Source organism: Notamacropus eugenii, chromosome 3 (genome assembly GCF_028372415.1).
Source record: "Notamacropus eugenii isolate mMacEug1 chromosome 3, mMacEug1.pri_v2, whole genome shotgun sequence".
In the NCBI taxonomy this organism is placed as follows: Eukaryota; Metazoa; Chordata; class Mammalia; order Diprotodontia; family Macropodidae; genus Notamacropus; species Notamacropus eugenii.
In genome coordinates this window covers 86,885,270-86,901,789 of record NC_092874.1, presented here as the reverse complement: position 1 = coordinate 86,901,789, position 16,520 = coordinate 86,885,270, and the positions used below count along the sequence as shown (strand labels likewise).

Below are 16,520 nucleotides of genomic sequence, written 5' to 3'. Positions count from 1 at the left end.
TAACAGAAAACTGTAGCAGAGGAGTGAGTCTACTCCTTTCTTTAAATGCTAGCTCACGTAGGCCACCCAAATGTTTAAAAGAAACTTGAAAAGGGATGTCTGGTTGCAGTTTCTCTCCAAATATAAAAGTCATAATAATACATATGTAAAACTCTAAACAGCACTGTGTTAAGACTACTTTACCAGGCTGGAGAATCAATAAATCATTAGAATAATAGCAGGGCTCCCCTTTCAAATGAGACTCTTTTAAAGCTGTACTCCATGGGGCCTGTTTAAATGGACTACCCTGTAGAGGTAAATATTTTTGCTTTTTTTTTTCCTGTCCAGCATTTGTATTTGTCAAAATTTAGCAATGAAAAAGACATATTATCAAAGACTTCAGTTACAGAGCTTTATACAAATACAGCTATTTTAAGAGCTTGGATCTCTATTTATATTGTGAAAATTCCTACAAAATGCTTATCATTTATATCCTGATGACAGGAGGAATTGAAGTTCCCAAACCAAGGAATATTTTATTTCTCTTCTCCATCATAAAACTGCTTTGTCACACCTTCCAGTTGCTTTCACTTCAAGAGGAACACAAGGGATCTCAGTATTCTCCTTGAAACCCTTTGGAGGAGGCCTCTTGCATCCTTCCCAAATGCAAGTTTATGGTGAGTCCCAGTTTAGGTCAAAGCACATTAAGTAATATCTGGCTTAGGATGAAATCGATCCACACATTTACTGTCAACTTTCCAACCAGATCTATTTGACTTAAGTACCTCGTAGATGTGGTAAAGGTTGGACCCTTCATCTGGCCAATAGTGGTAGCACTGTTTGACTCCGTTTTCTGTGAGGGGTGTCAGCATGACAATAACCACACAGCCGTTCTCCCAGACCATCTGCAGACAAAGAAAGACACCGTGGCCACACTGTGACTGCCTAATTACCGCGTGACACGTATAATTACTGCACTCAGAGACACAATCAAAATTTATTCCATTCACAGGAAATTTATTTCATTTTCATTAGACACTTTTACTCTGCAGCTGCTTTCAAATCTCTGAATAAAATGGGACCATATTTTGCACGCTTCCATGAGATATTAAAAAATTTCCAATGAATTCATTCCATGCTTTAAAAAAAAAACACAACAACTCTGTTCTGTGTTCAGCTGTTTGGCTTTCCAACTTTTGATCTGGGAAGGAAACTTTCTATAATGCTGCATAAAATATACAGCATGGTAGCTGATGTGGCATGGAGCAGAGGAGCCCACTGCCTCCTCAGTGTAAAACAAACAAACATCTGACACGTCTAATTTTGGGTGGTTGAGATTTTCCATGTCTTGAAAGCAGTTGGCTGAGTTGGTCTGCAAAGAATCATAATATTTCTAGACAATCTGAGGCTTGTTCCCAAGCTGTTTCTTTGAAAACAAAACTATCTTCAGATAATAATACCCAGCATTAAAAAATTGTATCTTCTTTTGGCCACACTAAAACATAATACTCCTCCGGCCAAACTACAGCAAGTCCATAAGGAAGGAAACAGTGAGTCTTAATGAATGGATTTAACAATTTAGGATAGCCACCTATGGGAAAAATAAGTATCAACCCACACCAAAAAAATGTCTGTAAAATGACTGTCTAAAAAGGGCGAAGCAAAAATGGCCCTATAGAAATGCTCTCCAAACACAGCTTACAACTGGTGTGAACACTTGCCTAGGAATTAATACTTAACAGTATAATCACTAAAGACCATTCTTATTATGGTATACTGATGTTACATTTGCTGACTTTTATTAGCATATTAAATTACAGAATGAAAAGGAACTTGCCCTGTTTTTAAACAAAGGGTTATATTAACTTCAGAGAAATATTTATAAGCAACTACATTTAGATGTAAATTTAGTAAACCAAAAGGGCCCCCTATTTCTTTTAAATGCACAGAGATGATAATCCAATTAGGTCCTCCCTCCTCCCTCTTTTTTAAAGCTATAAAATATTTCTCAAATACAAATGATTTCTCTTCATTGCTCATTCTATTAAGCCCTCCCCTTTAAATTATATTTTATAAATCAGGCACATGCATAATATTTTCCTTCTTTAATATTGATTTATACTCCCATGTGATATAAATAGTCAATATCCTTAAGGCACCTCATTGTGTATCATTTAGATTAGAATTTAATGTAAGCCGGTGAAGTATTTAAGGAAAAAGTCCACAAATAAATGTGAATTACACTCAGTCCCATTTCCTTCTTGCAAATCCAACAATAAGATAAGAATTCAAAACATGTGTCTTACTTTGAGCAACCCAGGCTTTAAAACTAGTTCCACTAAATCGGTACTTTCATCACATAACAATTTAATGTGCCTTCAGAAGGTATAGAAGCTCATTGAAGCCATTACGAAAATGAGGAGAAACACAGATTTTATGAGTGTAATAAAAATACAATGATCTAGACCATAAACTAATCATCTAGCACTCTGCTTGTGCCACCCAAGTGTAACATTATAAAGCCCACTCATTTAAAGAGGAATCCTTACAGTTGGGCAACATCTTTCATTGGTTCAAACACACAGCATTTCATTACAGAGGGTCTGCCTGGCTCTCTAAAGATTTGGTTAAGATTAAATCCAAATGAAACTTAATTTAAACAAACAATTTCAAAGGCACTCTTGGGTGTAATATATCTTTTTAGGTCACTGTGCATAAAAGCAGAAGGAGAATTTTCCTAAATCAAACAAACAGGAAGCCCATTTGGGCATCAATACTGCTATTCAGTTCATGGTAAGGATTAGCCTTTCCATTCCTTACTATTTAAGGAATTTCTTATCAACAAAAACTGGAGCCTGCTCCAGGACTGAAAGTTAGAGCTTTTCACTATATATATATTTTTTAACTATTCTAGGATGTAATTTAGCTGTTTCAGAATACATACAACAACAGCTTTCTAATTTGGAATGTGGGAGAAAGGAAGATGCTAGATACTCAAAAATTCTGGTTAATTCAGTTAACACATGCTATCCCGGGGGTTCCCCTATCTAACCTTGCTCTCTTTCCTAAGACCTAAGGTGAATGAAAGAACAGTGACTTACAAATATATACTATTATTGCAAAAAATTCCCTTGAGACAGGAAATAATTTGTTTTTCTCTTTCAGGAACAACTGAACAATTTGATTCAACAAGCAATTATTAAGCACTTCAGATGTACAAGACATTGCGTTTGCCACTCCAGTATTCCTCCCACAGGCTACCTACTCTTGATTGGTGAGAGTTCACAATACGCAGCCTGGTCCCAGACCCAATATGCTGCATTTTAGCCATATTTTTTCATTTCTAATGTGTGAGTGCCCACTCCTCTTCTCCACCTTCTACCTCTTGCTCAGTAATCAGGTCAACGCTACCATTCCTGGGAGATCTGGTAACTCATTACCTACGATTCTACTTACAATCCTTGTGATTTCCAACACCAAAACACCACTCCCTGGCCATCACTCTCATATGTTGTTTTCCTCTATTAGAATATAGTTTCTTTGAGGGCAAAGATTTTCTTGCTTCTGTATTTGTAGCCCTAGTACTTAACACAGTGCCTGGCATATTATAAGCTGTTAATAAATGCTTTTTCATTCATTCATTTCCTAGCAGATAAAGAAGAGAAATAGCAAAATTCCTGTCTCTAAGGAGCTTAAAATAAAAAACTACCTAGTGGCATAGTAAATAAAAATTGTCTATGAATCAACCAGTGCTAACCCTAAGCAATCCAATGACTCTAAAGTCTCACCTAGTGATGGTTACTATAGTCAAGAGTTGGACTGGATGACATTAGAAATGCCCTTTACTAGAGCCACTTGGTTGGTAAATGTTAAATGATGATAGGTGGGCAAAATAAGAAGGGTTTCCCAGAAGGGCCCACGGCATTCTAGAATGTTACCCTAAGCCTAACCTTATCTTTGAACTGAAAGTGTCCTCTTTTCTCCGGTCAGAAAACAAAGCAAAACCCCAAATAAACAAACGAACAAACCAAAATGAGGTCTATCATCAAACCAAAACAGATTCTTCAAATACAGGACTTAAGGTTTTCTGGATTGGTATTAGAACTTTGTGTAAGCAAAATCTAAGACTGGCTCTCTTTAGTGTGGGAAAAATGTTACTTAGACTTCTGTAATGATTAAATTTATTCACTCCACACTTATTAAGTGCCTTCTGTGAGTAGGCACTGGGTATATGACGATTTCTCTCAAATGAAGAAACGGTTATTGCCACTCTCCCACCAAAGGTGTGTGGTCTATAAATCTGGAGTAGAGATTGCTATAAACATAAACATGCCATCTTTTGGCATTCATTTATTATAGGAGGAGAGAAAAACATCATGTCAAGTAGAGGAACCAGTTCAGTTTAATATTGGATGCTGGCTATATCACAGAGAAGTGACACAACCAGTTAGAAAAGAAAATGAGCCAGTCAGTCATTTGGTCTAAACGATGACAAATAACTAGTTTAACCTACTATTTCACCAAACTGACTGGTTACTTCACTGCCCCTTCCAACCTCCACCTCCTCTCTAAGCTGTCACTTTTCTGATCCCCCAAATCAAAAGAAGATTACAGGGGAGGAAAGATTTCTTCAATTTCAAAATCCACCTCATAGGTTTGAAACAAACCTTTCGAGCAAACTCCTTTAAGGTGATTACACTGGCAAAAACAAAAACACCTCTCCCCCACAAACTTCCCTTTCAAATGTGTAGTGAAAACATTAAGCTTTTGAAACTCCAACAAGACCTCATTTATTGAATTCATGGAAAAATTTAGATCACTGACTATCATAAAAGTACACACTGTATATGTTTTAGTATATATAGACTTTCCAGTAATTCAAAACAATGGCAACCAAGTCATGGTCCCATGGGGCCCAATTCAATCAGCCCCTTAGTTGTTTGCAAGAAAATGGATGCCGTTAAAAAGTGTTTGAAAACAGATCGTTCGCTAGAGTAAGTTATGCAATTCCTCTCTCTGTCTCTCTCTCTCTCTCTCTGTCTCTCTCTCTCTCTCTCTGTCTCTCTCTCTCTGTCTCTCTCTCTCTCTCTCTCTCTCTCTCTCTCTCTCTCTCTCTCTCTCTCGCTCTCTCTCTCTCTCTGTCTCTCTCTCTCTCTCTCTCTCTCTCTCTCTCTCTCTCTCTCTCTCTCTCTCTCTCTCTCTCTCTCTCTCTCTCTCTTCTCTCTCTCTCTCTCTCTCTCTCCCCTTGCCATGATTTTGTTCACATTTGCTTCACAGTCTGTGCAGAGGCCAATTTTAGCCCAGCCCTGACAGGATGACCTCAAATTCCAAATTAGTGAGGTTTCACTGTGTTGGGCACTTTATTTGTTGGGTGCACATGACTGGCATAGAACCAGATAGATCTGACAGATCTGGGCATTCTGATTTGCTGCCACTCATCTACCTAGTCCTTTGAAGGCAGAGGTCCTGAAAGCTTGGTCCTGCCTTACCAAGGCAATTTCTCAGCAAGCATAGCAATTACATCCCCTGAATATCTGATTAGGCTGTAGTCACAGTCACCCTAAACCATCAGTACTCTGGTAATGGCACTCAAGGTCATATGGAGGCCTCTGAAGTCTCAAGTTGTTTTATTTATGTACTTTTTAAGGAATATGTTTCATTAATATTTATTTATATCATCCCTCCTTATAGAATGTAAGGTCCTTGAGGGTAGGAATTGTATTATTTTTATCTTTGTATCCCAGTTGCTGCCAACTGGTACATAGAAGGCATTTATTTACAAAATACGTGATTGATTGTTGAATTCATCAAGCATTTCTTCTAATATATTTTGGAAGGAAATAACTATGAACCTGTTCAAACATTCAGATATATCCATCCATATTTTTTTTTCTCTCAAAGGACTAGATTACATATAACATAGGAAGAAATACATTTTAGAGCTCAGCATTGATTGTTTATATAGATAAAGACAAAGGGAAACCCATCATTTCAGCTATCACATACAATGTCCAGTCCAAGTATGAAGCGAAAAGCTGATTTCTGATGAATGGCAGTAACTACCTCTGGAGTGTTTTTCCTCGAGCAACAACACAAGAGTTGCCCAAGGGGATGGGGGGCTGTTAAATGTAATATACTTGCAATTTTATTGAAAACTACACTAGACTTCTTTGAATAGGGTGTAAGAACATGCTTATTTTTCAAGTACAACAGACTCGATATGTCTCGGTTTGCCTACCGTGTGAATTAGGGATTTCCATGGCAAGCACAAACACTCAGAAGCCAGAATTTTTTTTTAAGTGAACAGTTGTACAATTACTATTGATGCATTTATTTTCAATAACTTGACATGTACATTAAGTTACCTGGGCCCCAGGGAGCATTGTTACTTATGAACTACTCTCTCCTCAGCCCGCTTTCATGTTCCAAATTAAATATGCATATTTTACACCTTAGATAGAAGTGGCACTTTTAGGCTGCCACGCTCTTCAAGATGAGTGCCCATTAAGAATGCATCAAGCTCTGTTCTATGCCAAAAGAAGAAAAAAAGGACTGGGAATCAAAACCATACTTGAAAGCTGAAAATTCAGTAGGGTTTCAGCTGTGATACAGAATAAGTAAAAGATATTCAGCCATTTTGTTTTATTTTAAGCAAAGATTAATTTCAAAATTTTAAGATGGGTTAGGTAGGAGCATTGGGGACTGAAGTTCTTTTAAACATACTTTCTTTTAAAATGGTGACCATTGCCCAGACCCAAGTTGGGATTCTGCTATTTACCACCCTTAGGCAAATGTCTTAAATTCCTTGGACATCATTTTCTTTATTTGTAAAAATGTATAATTATAGTTCCTTTGTGGTTTTCAGACCTTAAAGAGCCATGTATATGTGGGTTCTTACAATTTTATTACTACTACTACTCCCCAGTTATGGTATAGAGATACACAGGACATGGAAACTACATAACCACCTATTAACTCAGGTTTTCTATACCCCTATTTTAAGTGAGAAAAATGGGGCAGTGAAAAAGCAGCTATTCCGACAGTGAGTAGGGCTGGCCCTCAGGAAAATGGTGACATCAGCAGTTAGTCTTGGTGACTCCAGCTTTCTTTTTGACACCATTTTTTTATTTTCTAAGGAGTCCTCTGCCCAAGTGCTCTCAAGTTGTACAGCTATCCTGTTAGAGTTAGAGGAAAGTTATCTAATAAACCCACATTAAAGTTTTGTTTGTTGTTCTGTCAGTTTTCAGTCATGTCCAACTCTCTGGGACCCCAACTGGGTTTTTTTTTTTTTTGGCAAAGCTATTGGAATAGTTTGCTGTTTCCTTCTCCAGCTCATTTTATAGATGAAGAAACTGAAGCAAACAGGGTTAAGTGACTTGCCCAGAGTCACACAGCTAGTAAGTGTCTGAGGCCAGGTTTGAACTTAGGGAGATGAGTCTTCCTGACTCCAAAACCAGCACTCTATCTACTGGGCCATCTAGCTGTCTTACACTTATAATGTTAGTGTCACTTAATGAGTTACCTCTTAAGTCCAGACAGCAAGCACAATCCAATGTGGATACAAGGTTAGACTTGGAGTCAGAAAGACCTGGGCTGAAATCTCAACTCAGATGCTTACCAAGTATGTACCCCTGACCAAGTCACTTAACTTCTCTTGCCTTAATTTCCTCACCTGTAAACTGAGGAAATTGGACAGAGGGGAAAATACCTATGCCATTTCAGACATTTCTTAGCTGTGGTAAACAGGGGTAAATCTTTTAATTTTTCAGAGCCTCAGTTTCTTCATAGGCCAAATGGGGATAATCATACTTGTAATTCTGACTTTACTGAGCTGGTTTGTAGAAAGCACTTTAAAAATCTCAGTGTTCTATGGTGTTTATTAGTAAGTGTTAATTATTATTAACTATTGTCATGTTAACTATTAAGAATGTGAACTTCTATACTTGAGCTAAAAAAAATCCATGGTAAAGCATAAAATGAGGGAGAAATTACTCCAAAGTTCATATAAATAAGGCATAGCTTATACACCCAGGGAGGCCCAAGACAGAAAGTTCCATTTATTCACCAAAATATTCATAACAGCACTTTTTTTTGAGATAGTAAAGGACCTGAACCAAAGTAAGTAACTATTAATGGTGGATGGCTCGGCAAATCACAGTATGCTAATGTAACAGAATATTAGCCATAAGAAATCATGAATATAAAAAATTGTGAGAGGCACAGGAAGACTTGGATGATCTGACAGAGTGTGTAGTGAGCAGAACTGGAAAACAATATACAAAATGACTACCACACAATAAATGCTAAACAACAGCAAAAACCCTGAAACCGAACCCTGTGCAATGATGCCCATGCTTTGCTCAAGAAAAGAAAATCCATCTCCCTTCCTTCCACTGCAGGGGTGGGGAACTGTGGTTCTAGAATATTGCTAATAAGGTCAGATACAGTTGACTACTGGTCAATTTTTGCTGACCTCTTTTGCTTCCCTCTTTGTTTTTTACATCCTTGTTATAAAGGATGGCTTTTAAGAGAGGGGAGGAGGAGGAGGAGAAATACATCCAGAAGTGAATGCAATATAAAAAACAAGAGGCATCAATAAAAAAAAGATTTTTTTAAAAATAAAAAGGACAGGGGTTTGTAGTGAATAGTAAACTCACTGAGTTGACAGTATGATGAGCCTGCTTAGAAATGCTAATGCAAAATTAGGATGTATGATCAGACTGTAGTGTCCGGAATGAGAGAAGTTGAAGGCATTTTATCTTCGAAGGGATACAGAGCTCATCTGAAGAAGGTCTATGGGGGCAGTAGCAGGAGTTTAAATTTTGCTATGAGAGAATTACTTGAAAGAACTTGGGATAGTTAGTCTGGAAAAGAGAAGACTTGGAGCAAACATTAAAACCTTCAAATATTTGAAGAGTTTTCATCCTGAATGGAAGATTCAAACTTGGCTCCTAATGGCAAGATTAGAATGAATGGTGTTATTTATAGGGAGGCAGATTTCAGTTTGTCATGACAAACTTTCTAACAAGTAGAGTTGTCTAGAAATAGGATGGGGCTTCCCTGAGAGTGAATCTTCCACCCCCGAAGGTCTTCATGAGAAACCTAGTTTGTCATTTTGGGGGGATGTCATAGAGGGAGCTCATGTTCCGTCTAAGAGTGGGACTAAATCATTGCTGAGGTTCCTTCCAACTTTAGCACTCCATGAGCTCTTCGTACCTAGAACTAAGCTGCGTGCAAAGCATGTTCTCAATAAATATTGGATGAATTGAACTGAAGGAAGAGTACCAGCAGAACAGATTTCTTAACGTCATCATCCCTAAGTTCTTTAAGTTGGATGTGGGGCCTCTACCTCCAAAGATGCAATGCTAGTTTGCTCATTGGTCCTTTTAAATGCTTGACTTCTTAGAAAGTCTGATGGTCATGTTTGCAAAGTGGCCATCTCTATGCTTCTCAGGGTGATTTTTAAAGAGGCAGGGGAATAATTTGAAGGTAGATGTATGAGCTCCTAAATCTGTATTTCCTGTTTGAATCAGAGCTCTATAAATGCCTCCTGATCTTAAAAATGAAGAATTTGAAATATTCATTGTCTACAACAACCATTCTTAAAATTAATCATGTACTACCTTATGATATATCATGAGTTCTAAAAATACAGGATGCATTGGTTATCATTAAGCATTGATGTCAAAACTTCCCAGAATGTTTGAAAACAAGTGGATGGTAGATAGGTCTGGCATCTGCACTTTATTTTACACTGAAGTAAATAAATTAATATTAATAATAAACATTAATTAAGCAATAATTGAAACTTCATACTGATTCATGTGATCTAAGGGTGCCTCTTTTTTACTTTTTTGTCTTTCTTCCTATTAGGTATTATATGAAATCTAGCCAAGAGAGGTCATAACAATTTTTAATAATTGAATTTGTTTTGAAGGGCAGCATCTTTTGTTGGATAGGACAAGACCAGAAAATTGGAAGGTAAGAGTCCTAATTTTGATAGCCCTCTCCCTATTGTGTTACCCTGTAAGAACCTCTCCTAGAGAATTGAGAATTAGGGTGATTAATGAGGATTCTTTTGAGGATCCAGATTAATGGAACAATGGAGGTGGCTTTGGCATCTCCTGAAAAAGACTTGAGGTTCATTTATTAATCACTCTGTGAACCTCTTGACCAAGGCAGTGTGAACGAGAATGACCCTCACTTCTTAATGATCCATACTCCAAGGGTGCAAGTCATCTTTCTGAGACATTTTTCCCCTTCATAACTGTCAGTGATATTCATTTTAATCTAATGTCATGTGAGTATTAATGTTGGAAATTACAGAAGGAAGGGGGTGCTAAACACAGTGTGACTTTCTTGGGATCTCATATTAGTCTGGAGCTCCACATTTCCTTGTGTCTAGGGAAAGTTTGCTAACCTTTACTTCTGTATACACAAATAACGTTTAGATGGCAAGCCTCTAATTTTGTTTTGAGAAACAAAGATGACTAAATAATTTTTTCAAATTGAAAATATAAATGCTGGATACTACAACATATAAAGTATTATTTTCTATTTTAAAGGACAATGCATATAACATCTTTATAGCATGTGACTGTAGCATATAAACTTCTGGTTCAGATGGATGTAACTTCACAATATAGATGTACATTCATGCATACATGTTTGCTACTCTCTTATTTTCAAGGTAGCATGTGGAAATCTTGCTTGCAAAGCAGTTGACTTCTGTTTTAATCTAGTACAGTGACTGACAAGTAGTAGATGCTTAATAAATGCTTGCTTGATTTGGTTAAGTTTAAAGAGATTCCTATAGCTCAAAAGGGAATTCAAATAATAATAATGATGATAGGTAGCGTTTATATAGCACTTGAAGTTTTACAGAGCACTTTTCAAAGATCATTTCACTTAATCCTCACAACCACGGGAGATAGTAGCTGTTATTGTTCCCATTTTACTACAGAAAAATTTCTCATCTCTCCCATCTTTTGTTTTTTCTTCCTGTCCACTTAGCCCCCTATTCATTCTAAAGGCACTGATCACTTTCTCTGTCCAAGGTACTGTCAGATGAGCCTCTCCTACAAAAATCGGAACAAAGGCTATGCTTCATTGCCAGAATCAGAGTAGTCACTAATTTCTGACTTACCTTAATGACAATTTCACCCTTCAGAAAGGCCGAGGAAAGAACAAAGATAAATTCCATTCTGCATTAGGGCCTCCCCCCCCAAAAGAAGAACTGGTTGTTGAGGAGGAAGTGAAGGGAACTGAAGGGTGAAAATGTCTACTCTGTTTTGCCATTTGTAAGAGAGGAGAGGAAGGCTAAGTTTGATCTGGCAAGAACCCTCGATTTTAGTAGAGAAGATTTCAAAGGGTTTAGAGAAAAGATAGCTAGACCTCTATGGATTTAAACTCTGCAGGGGAAGGTAGACCAGGAGGAAAGGGATTCTCTCAGGAATGAAATTCTGAAGACACAAAAATAAATAATTCCGAGAAGGAAAAAGATGAATTGTCTAAAGAGACTAATGTGAATGCACATAAAGAAACATGAATTTTAAAAAGTCAAATACAGAAGAAGGAAACATGAGAGGTAATAGATGAATATAAAAGCATGGCACAGACCTGTGAGGATAATGTCAGGAGTGTGAAAGTGCAGAGTGAATTGAGGAAGGTGGGGAAAGCTCAGGGAAAATCAAAGTGTTTAAGACTTTTAATTTGTTGCTATATTGTAGAAAAGAAGATCAGAGAAGAGAGGGCGTCATCACTCGGGGTGGCAGCTATGCTTAGCTCTTACTTTGCTGCTGTTTTCACTTCCAAGAAGAATGCTCTTTTGATGGGAAAGAATAGAACAAAAATGGGGATGAGGGAGTATATAATCAATATTAATGAAGTAACAATATTGAAGCCTTGAATTTAATAAGCTCAAGTTTCTTGGTCCAAATGATCAACATCTGAAAATTATTAAAATGACTAGTATGGATAAATTAAGGCAGGGGTTACTGCTAGTGGTGTTGGAAAGCTTAAGGAAGAGGATTCGATACAATTGGAGAAGGGCAAATGTTCTGATTTTTTTTAAGGGAAGTAAATGGAAACTATGGGTCCCGGCTTGCCTGGGATTCCTGACATGTGAGAATGTATTAACAAAGGGATGGTTATTTACTATCTAGAAAAGAAAGTGGTACTAGAAGGAGCAAACATGATTTAATTAAAAACAAATCATGCCACTGACGATGAAGCATTTGCTTACCCACCTTCTGATGGAGGGGAGCTATGTAGAATGAAACACACATTTCTGGACATGGTTTATATGGGAATTATCTTGCTTTCCTATGCTTATTTGTCACAAAGACTGAGAGGAAAAAAAGGCTGGTAGTTTTAAAAAATTAATCTAAAAATAGGTCACTCCTGATTAGCGAGTTTCCTTTCTGAGAATTTTATCAAATTGGTCCATAAGGGGAATGCTTTAGTTTATATAGGTTTGAGAAAAGTATTTTTCATAAAAATCACTCCTGTCACTTTTGTGGAAAAGATGGAGGCATGTAGACTAGACAGTAGTACAACTAAGTGGCTTCAGAATTCGTTGAATCCAAAAGCATACTAAAGGACCAAAAGAATGGATTTGCATGGTCTTCAGTGGAGTTTCTCAGGGATCTGTGTTTGCCCTCATGACACCTAACATTTTTATCACTAGCCTGGTCAAAACACAGATTGCAAATTTATAAAAACTGAAGATGATGCAACATTGGAAGGGATAATGAACACACTGATGACAGAATTGGGATTCAAAATGCTATTAACAATCTAGAAATCCAAATCTAATATGATAAATGTAAAGTCTTCTTACACAGTGAACAATCAGCTTCTCAAGTATAAAGTCAGGGAAACGTGAATATAAACTAGTTTTTCTGAAAAAAATATCTGGAAATGTTAATGGATTGCAAACAATGTGAGTCCTCAGGGGGACAGGACTGCCAAGAAAGCTAATAAAATTTCAAGGCTTCATTAAGAAAAGCACAGTGTCCAGGACTAGGGAGGTGAGATAGGACTGCTGTACTCTATCTTCTTTAGACCACATCTGAAATGTCATGGTCGGCTCTGTACAGCACATTTAAAGAAGGGCATGGATAAGCTGGAGGATATTCAAAGGAGGAATGGTGAAAGTCCTTCTAAATACTTTGTGTTTTAAAGATCAGAGAATTTTAAAGCTGGAATACACTTTACAAATCACCGAATTCAAACTTTCAACCAACACAATTATATCTTTTACAATATGCCTAGTAAACCTCTGCTTGAATACTTTACAAGGGTGACTTTACAAGGACATATTGCCCATTTTTGTTGGACCATTCCTTTTTCTTTTGAACCACAATCTCATATCACCAGTATTTTTCACCAGTTGATTGGCTCTACCCTGTCCTTTGGAGCCACTCAGAGACAATACATGCTATGATGGGAACAGCAATGGATTAAGAGTCAATTCCTCATGTACAAAGTCAGTTTTGGTTTTGCTGTATGATTCTTCCAGGTAATTTTCCTCCACATATTTGAAGACAACTGTCACATCTCACCTGAGTCTTGTCTTCTGTAAGATCAACATCCTCTATTTTTTCACCTGTTATATGACAGTCTAGACTCTCTCACCATTCTGATCCTCCTCCTCTGCAATACTCTTTGATTTTCATTGTTCCTCTTGAAAAGTAATATTCAGAATGGGATATGATATAACCAAAAGAGGGTACAGTTGGTATGACATCCCATGCTCTATGACATCATATGATATTATACTCCAATTAATATACCCCAACATTGTATCAAATATCAAACTAAGTTCACATTAAGCTTGTGGTCAACTAAAAGCCTCAGATCTTTTTTAAATGAACTACTTCTGTCCATCATTTATTGATATGTGATTATGAATCCAAAAGCAGGACAACATTCATCCTAGTTAAATGCAGTACGGCATTCAAGGTGCATTACCGAATGATTGGTAAGAGTTCATAGGAAACACAAAATCCATGTACAACCTGACTTTAGGTAATAGATGTATTCTTCAAAAATGGTATATAAATCAATTTTTTTTCAAATCAACTTATTTTTTAAATTATTAGGAGTGCTTATGAAAGGAATTGTTTGATAGGGGAAGGAATTACTTTATGAAGCAATCAACCCCTAATTTATTTATTTCCATATATTTGGTTTCAATTCAATTCAGCAGTTGTTATAGATACTACATTGTATTCTGCAGGGAGACAGGAGGGATATGACAGAAGCAAAAGACCTTACTCAAGAAATTGAATAACTAACATTTATGTTGTCCTTTAAGGTTTATAAAGCACTTTCCTCATTATAACCTGGTTAGGGAGTCTTAGATATCATTATTTTATAGAAATGGAAATTTAGGCTTAGAGACATGAAGTTATTTTCCCAAGGTCATCCAGTTATTAAGGACTAGAGCAAGGATGGGGAACTTGTAGCCTTGAGGCCACATGTGGCCCTCTAGGTCCTCAAGTGTGGCCCTTTGACCAAATCCAAACTTGAACCTGCAGCAGGTTCCTCAACCCTGGACTAGAGCCTCTGTTTGAACTCAGGCATTCTGGCTTTAATATTAGGGTTCTTTCTACTACAAATAGTACTAGAGCCCCTAGGACTGAAATAAATTGAAATGCCTCATTTAAATCCAAATCACACACAACTCAAAACATCACCTTCATGATGTCCCTGGTCTACTTTGAGAATAAAGGATGAACATCAGCCACAACCCACATAAAGACAGGAGAAATCTCCTTCAATCAACCTCCTAGAATTTTTCTTTGATTGGTATTATCCTTTTCCATCACTGATAACACCCTTTTTTCCAGGCTAGACTCTAAGAGCCACTTTTCTCTCATCATCTCTATCCATTAGTCAGTCATCTCATTTTTTGTTGTTCAGTCGTTTCCGTTGTGTCCAAATCTTCATGACCCCATTTTGGAGGGTTTGCCATTTCCTTCTCCAGCTCATCTTACAGATGAGGAAACTAAGGCAAGCAGGGTTAAATGACTTGCCCAGACACAGCGAGTGAGCTCAGGTCTTCCTGTCTCCAGAACCACTGCTCTATCCACTGTGTCACCTAGCTGCCCTCTTCATTTTATTAAGTGGTTGCTTTGTGCCAGGCATTGTTAAGTCCTTGAGATACAAAGAAAGGCAAAAACCAGCCTCTGTTCTCAAGAAACTCACAGTCTAATGGGGGAGAAAACACACAAAAAACTGTTCAAACTCCAAAAGACTCAGAATAGAAAATGCTATCTACATCCAGAGAAAAGAGTACTTTGCAGTCTGAGTGCAGATGGGAGCATGCTATTTGCTCTCCTTTTCTTTTGTTGTTATGTTTTGTTTCCTCTTTCTCATGGCTCCTCCCATTAGTTCTAATCCTTCTTTTCATCATGAGTAATGTGGAAATATGTTTAATATGAATGCTTAAGTAGAGCCTATATCAGATTGCATGCCATCTTAGGGAGGGGGAAGGAGAGGGAAAGGGAGAAATTTGAAACTAAAAATCTTATGGAAGTGGATGCTGAAAACTAAAAATAAATTAATTTAAAGATACTGTTCAAACAAGATATATATAAGATAAATTGGGTTTACTTTCAGAGGGGAGGCACTAATTTAAGGAGGATTGGGAAAGGTTTCCTGCAGAAGGTTGAAAGAAGCTGACCTGTCAACAGGTTCTGTTGGATTCCTCCTCCAAAATGTCTCTGAAACATATATTTTCTTTATATTTCCACCAATCCAGGACCTCATTACCTATTAGAATAGACTTCGAGATGACCTCTTTGTCTCTCTTTGTCATCTCCCTTGGACACTCCTGTTTTTCTTGACCAATCCCACTTCAGAATGACCTTTGACTCTAAATTTCTTTAGCACTTCTATAGACCAGAAGAGTAACTAGATCCTTTAGACAACTGTAAATCTCAGGAGCAGCTAGGAGTGTTGTAAACTGTTCAGAAGATCTTTATCCCTATAATCATGCTTAAAACAAAAGAAAACTGCTTCAGAAATCGTTTTAATATATGTAGACTTTTTGGTTACATAAGATTCAATTTCTTAGTTATCAAAAGAATAAAAGTTGCAGGTGACCTCAAAGATAATGCCTGGTGCATAGGAGGAGGTTGACGCATATTAACAAGGACAGCTTATGGTGAGATGTAAAAGGTATCATTAGGGCATGTGACCAGAAAAGGAGGTGGCCCAGTCAAGTAGTAAGAGTTAGACAGTCCAAGAGTTGTGCTGAGAACCAGCAACTATTTAAGGATCCATAGAAAGGATCTATTGGATAGGTGACCAAAAATGGTTTATGGAAGGATGTGGGATGAAGTACAGAACCTCAGTATTAGAAATTATTTCATAAGTCACTCAATTCTGTTGTGGGCTGCACCAGCAGAGGGGCTATATACTATGGCGAACTCCTGAATCCATACAGGACTATAACAATAACATTTCTATGATACTTTTATTATCCCCATTTTACAGATGAGGAAACTGAGACAAAAAGAAGTTAAATGACT

General features: G+C 37.3%; 1 protein-coding gene across 1 annotated transcript in view; it reads right to left on the bottom strand.

Moving 5' to 3' along the window:
* Positions 1-16,520, bottom strand: part of PTPRN2 (protein tyrosine phosphatase receptor type N2) — a 1,540,415-nt gene that overhangs the window by 45,026 nt on the left and 1,478,869 nt on the right. Inside the window, exon 18 of the mRNA XM_072652081.1 lies at positions 765-884. Within this exon, the coding sequence (XP_072508182.1) occupies positions 765-884 (120 nt within the window). The remainder of the gene's footprint in view (positions 1-764; positions 885-16,520) is intronic.